Source organism: Asterias rubens, chromosome 1, assembly GCF_902459465.1.
Source record: "Asterias rubens chromosome 1, eAstRub1.3, whole genome shotgun sequence".
NCBI classification, from domain to species: domain Eukaryota; kingdom Metazoa; phylum Echinodermata; class Asteroidea; order Forcipulatida; family Asteriidae; genus Asterias; species Asterias rubens.
The window spans coordinates 2,759,963-2,766,824 of record NC_047062.1 but is presented as its reverse complement, the minus strand read 5'-3'; the positions used below and the strand labels follow the sequence as shown (position 1 = coordinate 2,766,824).

General features: G+C 41.8%; 2 protein-coding genes across 2 annotated transcripts; both read right to left on the bottom strand.

The window, feature by feature from the left end:
• Positions 1-3,672: 3,672 nt before the first annotated feature.
• Positions 3,673-4,200, bottom strand: LOC117293454. Its single transcript, XM_033775796.1, has one exon. It carries the CDS (start codon positions 4,198-4,200, stop codon positions 3,673-3,675), a length of 528 nt encoding a protein of 175 aa, XP_033631687.1.
• LOC117293421 (uncharacterized protein K02A2.6-like) lies at positions 4,200-6,728 on the bottom strand. Its single transcript, XM_033775752.1, has one exon. The coding sequence runs from the start codon at positions 6,726-6,728 to the stop codon at positions 4,200-4,202; it is 2,529 nt and encodes an 842-aa protein (XP_033631643.1).
• Positions 6,729-6,862: the final 134 nt, after the last annotated feature.

Below are 6,862 nucleotides of genomic sequence, written 5' to 3'. Positions count from 1 at the left end.
GTAACTGATTTGTTTAAGAAAAGAGATAATCGGAAAACTTTCTGGTATTTTGTGAAGTCCAAACGCAAATCTTCTCAATCTACCGATTCTTACTTCATCAATGGTGAAAATATAAGTGACCCATCTCGGATTGCAAATGAGTTTAACTCTCTTTTCGCCAGTTTTTTCTCCGGATCCACCGACCAGGACCGTGTCACTTCTCCCACATTGGAATTTCCCCCGTTGGAACGTTTTTCCATCACTTCAACTCAAGTTTCGTCTGAGATTCGGAATCTTTCCGCACACAAAGCATATGGACCTGATGGTATTAGCGCCCATCTGTTGAAACTTGCTGCTCCAGCCATTGTTCCTGTTCTCACACTTTTTTACAACCACACTCTTGCTTCAGGTTGTCTTCCAAGTGCGTGGAAACGTGCTAATGTAGTGCCCGTCTTCAAAAAAGGAGAAAAGAGCAACTTGATCAATTACAGACCCGTTTCTTTGACTCCAATAATCTGCAAGCTTTTAGAAAAAATCTTGTGTCGTCAAATTCTCGACCACTGTCAAAACAACGGACTTGTAGCTGACCAGCAACATGGGTTCATTCCTGGGAGGTCTTGTTCTACAGCATTGGTGTCAGCTAGTTCTCAATGGCTTCAATCTTTGGACGCACGGGTACCTGCAGTGGATGTAATCTCCTTAGATTTCAGTCGTGCGGTTGACACTATATAAGCCACAATATTCTTGTTAAGAAACTCCAACTTTGCTACAACATAAAGGGTGCTGCTCTTGACTGGATTGAGTCGTTTGTAACAAACCGCCTGCAACGAGTTGTCTATAAAGGCTTTACTTCAGACTGGCTACCGGTCGGTTCAGGAGTGCCACAGGGCTATGTACTCGGCCCCCTGCTCTTTGTTGTTCGCGAACGATCTTCAACTTCAACTTTCTTCAAACCTTGTACAGTACGCAGATGACACATTTTTGTTCAAAAATGTTACAACTGACGCGCCGGATTCTCTACTTCAGAAGGACCTAAACACTATAGTTAACTGGGCTAAATTGAACTGTTTGCGCTTAAATGCTGACAAGTGCAAATCGATACGGTTGACATGGCGACGTATGAGCAAACCAGAATACAATCTTGGAAACTCCCCCCAGGAATGTGTGGACTCCATCAAGCTTCTAGGCTGTATATTCCAGAGTAACTTATCCTGGGATCTACAAGTGCAGGCTGTTACTTCAAAATGTAATAGACTGATTGGTTTGATTCGCCTCATCTCTGGCAACTGTCCTTCGTGCGTATCGCTCCATTTGTTCAAGACTCTTGTCCAGCCAATCTTGGACTACTGCTCACCCGTCTGGTGGATTCACCGTAAAAAACTCATAAATTCAATCGAATCGGTACAGCGCAGAGCCAGCAGGATGATACTTCGGCAAAAATATATGGAACAGCCTTATCAAGAAAGACTGAAGACTCTGGGTCTTATGTTGCTGTCTGACAGAAGGACTTTTTTAAACATTTGCTTTATTGTAAAACTGTTGATGTCCACTCGGTATAGTTTTATGAATGACTTAACTAATCTATCTAAAGTTAACTCCCGTCACACAGAATTGCTCACTTTTCATCACTTAAAACCTAGGACGGATGCTTATAAATTTTCTACCATTGTTCGCTTTCCTAAAATGTTCTCGGAGCTCACATTGGATACCAGGAATGCTTTGATTTTGGAGGGGTACAAGTCATTTCGTATGAAGCTGAGGGGGGAATTTTTAGTATGTTAATAGTGCTAGTGGTTTTAATTGTTGTTTTCTTTAATAATTGTCTAAGGGGTCTTTGTGCTTTTTTGGGTGGTGTTTGGGGAGGCTCTCTGCTATCATTGTCCTCGGGCCCAGTGGGTTGGCATGAATCTGTGAGGGTGCACTCTGTGCCAATTTTATTTTTTATTTTATTTTTCTGAGGGTTTTTAGTCCATTCTATGTTTTTTTATTTTTAATTGTTGTCCCTTCCTCTTATCGCTGCAGTGTTTTGTTGTGGGTGTAGTTTTTTGTTTTCAATAGTCTGGTTTTGCTTGTGTTTTAATGATTTCTATTGTGTGATTCTAAAATGTTTCAGTGTAATCTCCTTTTTATATTGTACAATTATATTTTTATCGTTGGCAGGGGTCTGGTTTTACACATCTTTTGATGACAGTTTTATACTTTTGTTTTAACCTTGTGACAGCCCCTGTACAACTTGTAACTATTGTGTCTGTCTAAAGATTTAAAATAAAATAAAATAAAAAATAAACACACGTGCAAATTACCTGCAAGTCCAAGTTGTGAGTTTGTACGTTTCGAAAAAAGTTTTTTTCTTGCATTTTCCGGCAATGTTGACCAAGTGTATTGCTGCTGGATGCAGCCAAACAACTAAAGATGGGGTCAGTCTGCATGGCTGGTCAGACTCACAAGAGCAATAGTGCCTAGTGGTACGGTCCGATGTCTTTTCCAATGCTGTGCAGCATTTTCTCTTAAAATATCGTGCCTCGATTGACGTTATGAACAGCGCCTTTTTGGGGTCTAGGCCTACTTTTAACTTTGTAAATAAGACAATTTGAACTAGTTTTTTAGAACCTTAGTTAACTGTTTATTCACAATCCACTCATCAAAACACATAATTATATTGGTGACAAAAGCTTTATTTTGACAAAATACCTCTTCCAGGTGACACAAGTATTGTGATGACTGATGAGGTGTATATTTTTTCAATATTGTGATGAGGTGGTTAGGGTTCATTAGTCTTAAAGCCATTGGACCCTTTCGGTAAACAGTATTGTCCAAGGCCCACACTTCGTGTATCACAACTTCTATATCAAATAACAAACCTGTGAAAATTTGGGCTTAATCGGTCATCGGAGTCGGGAGAAAATAACGGGAAAACCCACCCTTGTTTCCGCGCGTTTAAAATAAATCCGTAATTCTCGTTAACGAGAATTGATATTGTTTTACTGTTTTCTCATAAAGTAAAGAATTTAATGGAATATTATTTCAAGAGAAGTATTTCACCACTACCTTCTGTAAACCCTGTAAGTTATTTGTAAATCTGTGAACTGTGTACCGAAAGGGTCCAATGGCTTTAAGGAAGATATAGTGAATAAGGAATGCAAGTTTTCAAAAATTCTATATTTTTGGTAATTTTGTGAATCACATCTGTGTATATTGGTAAAATTTATATCATTAGTTTGTGAGATTTTGCATGGGTTTATTAGTACATAAATATAAAGGCTCACCTTATGTAACTCGCCATATTGGAAAATAAGGAATCACATGTCTCAACCCTTGAGGGCGCTATTTATACAATGAAAGTGGCAATGTGCATACAGGATCTTACAGTTCCTCCCCACTAAAATTGAGAGTTCAGAATTATATATGCACATAATTTGTCATTATGAAAATCCTGTAGAAATGAAGGCATGTTTAACTGTGAATTTAAGAACTTGAAAATAACTGCAGACAAACAAACAATTGAATGTGTAAGTTGCCTGCTTTGCTTGGAAAATAATCTTTGTTATAAATTTAGCAACTTTCCAAAAACACTAATTCTACCATGGAGGAATAAATTCCTCCATGATTCTACTGAACAAGAATAATAAACAGGTTGTGGCTTGCTTAGCCTCAAAACGCAAAACGTTTCGTGAATGTTCGGATAGCCACTGGCTATAGATCAAGTTTATCAGGGGGTTTCAGAGTTCGCAGCGGATAGCGACGCTCAGTCCTTGAAGGAGATCCTGTTATTGTAGAAGGAGCAGTTGGTTGTTCCTTTTCGCTCTGAAGGAGTGATGAAGATCCTGGTGATGGAGACGCTTTAAGGGGATCAGATGATGTCTGGCCAATGGTCTCTGGAACGACAGGAGGTAGAATATCGGGGACCATCTCTGGCTGTTGAGCGAAGGATTTTCCAGTTTCTGCATCAAGAAGTTGTTCAATGTGTCTACGCCAGATGGAGTCTGGGCCAACTCTTACTTCATATGACAGTGGGCCAGTGCGTGCGTTGATAACTCCAGTTATCCACTTCCGAGGGCCTCTGTAGTCGCGAACTAGCACATGTTGATTCTCGTGTAGTTCTCGAGTTGTCTTTGAAGATTTGTGACACACAGTCTGATCTTTTTGTTTCTGAGTGACACGGTGACGAATGTCTGGTTTAAGGATGTCCAGTCTAGAACGAAGACTCCTTCCATTGAGCATTAATGCGGGAGACTGTTCAGTCGTGGCACGGGGGCATTGCGATACGCAATCAGGAACCGAGACAGCTTTTGAGTGATTGAACCTTCCTCTCCCACCATAGATTTCAGTCCATTCTTGACCGTTTGGACGAAGCGCTCTGCAAGACCATTCGTGGATGGGTGATATGGTGCTGAAGTGATGTGTCGGATACCATTCTGCTTCATAAACACTTCAAACTCATCGGATTTGAATTGTGGACCGTTGTCACTAACGAGTTGTTCTGGGATACCGTATCGTGCAAAAATTGTTCTCAGGATGTCGATCGTTTTAGTAGATGTAGTAGCTTTGGTCGGTATTACTTCAGGCCATTTTGAATGAGCATCTACTACTACCAAGAACATGTGTCCAACGAAGGGCCCGGCATAATCGATATGTATTCTATGCCAAGGTTTTGCAGGCCATTCCCAAGTGTGAAGTGGAGCTTGAGCTGGGTTGTGTTGGACTTGTTGACATCCGGTGCATCCTTTTGCAAACTGTTCTATGTCGTGGTCAATTCCTGGCCACCAAGCAAAACTACGTGCTAGAGATTTCATCTTGACGACACCAAGATGACCTTCATGGAGCTCGTTGAGTACTTTAGTGTGCAACTTGTTAGGGATTATGGCACTGATTCCCCACATCAAGCAACCGTCGTGAATAGTTAACTCGTTCCTTCGACTGTAGTATGTTGCAAGATCTGGATCAGAATTATTTTGCCATCCTTTCATGGTGTTCACAAAAACTCTGGAAAATGTGGAATCTCTGGATGTTTCTCTACGAACATCAGCACTGGAGACCGGTAAGGTTTCAAATTGAGTCATGTTAAATACGTCAACTGGATCATTCTGTGGAGACATTGTTTGACCCAGGGGTAATCGAGATAAACCATCAGCGTTGCCGTGAAGTGTGGTGTTCTTATACTCGATGTCATAATCGTGACTGCCAAGAAAAACTGCATATCTTACGAGGCGTGCAGCAGTAGTTACAGAGGTGCTCTTCACTGGATTGAAGATAGAGGTGAGTGGTTGGTGGTCAGTCACTAGGGTGAATTTCCGTCCACATAAGTAGAGGTTGAATTTCTTCACTCCCCACACCAATGCGAGTGCCTCCTTGTCTATCTGGGAGTAACTGCGTTCAGCAGTCGTAAGTGTGCGTGATGCATACGATATGGGACGCTCCGATCCATCGGACACGACATGTGACATGACTGCGCCCAGTCCATATGGTGACGCGTCACATGCAAGTTTCACTTGAAGACTGGGGTCATAATGGGTTAGGACTTCATCTGTAGTGATGAGTGATTTCGCTTTTTGAAATGCCTTTTCACAGTTTGCGTTCCATTCCCACTTGTGGTTCTTCTCGAGTAGCTGATTTAGCGGGTGTAGCTCAGTCGCTAAGTTGGGTAAGAACTGATGGTAGTAATTTACTAAGCCAAGGAAGGATCGCAGCTGACTGACATCATTGGGGCGTGGTGCGTTCATCACAGCATTGATTTTGTCCTCCGTTTTCTTTAGACCGTTTTCAGTTATCTCATGGCCGCAGAAGATTACTTTCTTTTTGAGAAATTCACACTTCGATTGGTTCAAGCGTAGTCCACTATTTTTGAGTTGTTGGAGAACTTTCCTTAAGTTGTCAAGGTGCTCCTCATCAGTACGGCCTGTGATGATCATGTCATCTAGTAAACATTGTACGCCAGGTATGCCTTGGAGAACTTGTTCCATGGTTCTTTGCCACATGGCAGGTGCAGACGCAACACCAAAGGCTAGGCGGTTGAAAGCAAAGAGTCCCCTGTGAGTGTTGATTGTGAGCAACTTTTTGGAGTCGGGGTCCATCACCATATGTAGGTAAGAAGCTTGACGTAGATCAAGTTTGCTGTATCTCTGTCCTCCCGAAAGTGTTGCAAAGACATCTTCTACGCTCGGCAAGGGGTAGTGATCGATGATTATATTTGGGTTCACTGTTACCTTGAAGCCACCACAAATACGAACACCACCATTCGGTTTAGGCACAGGAACTATTGGAGTTGCCCACTCACTATTCTTTACTGGTTCAATTATGTTCTGTTTCTGAAGTTTCTCTAATTCAGCTTCAACTTTCGGACGAATGGCGTATGGCACTTGTCTCGCTTTCATGAAGACAGGTTGTGCGCTTTTCTTTAGCTTATGTTTTCCTCTTATCTCTTTAAGCTCGCCAATTCCTTCACTGAAGAGATCTTGATATTCATTCAGGAATGATTTCAGCTTTTCTTCAGTGGTCGTAGGTTGTACCGTAGAAATTGCTAGCAACTTGGGCCAATCCAGCTTGATGTGTGCTAACCAATCACGGCCAAGTAATGGAGGTCCACCACTTTCAACGACGTAGAGTTTGCCAAAATATTGCTGCTTGTTGTACAAGACATTGACATCAACAGTTCCTGCAGGAGTGACCGTCTGACCAGTGTAGGTTTGTAATTTCAGCTTTGTCTTCAGCAGTTTCTCATATGGTAAGTACTTCTTGTAGTAGTCTGCCATGGAAAGTATTGTGATTGCAGAACCAGTGTCAGCTGTCTACTTCCATTTTGACAGGAGTGTTGTTGAGATGAATAGTCACAAATACTGCTGTACTTCTGTCACAAGCAGTGCAGCCGACAGTGTGGATGCTAACT

Bases quoted from the DNA above. Each gene is read 5' to 3' on its own strand.
- LOC117293421 (XM_033775752.1), bottom strand. From the start codon at position 6,728: ATGGCAGACTACTACAAGAAGTACTTACCATATGAGAAACTGCTGAAG.
- LOC117293454 (XM_033775796.1), bottom strand. From the start codon at position 4,200: ATGCTCAATGGAAGGAGTCTTCGTTCTAGACTGGACATCCTTAAACCA.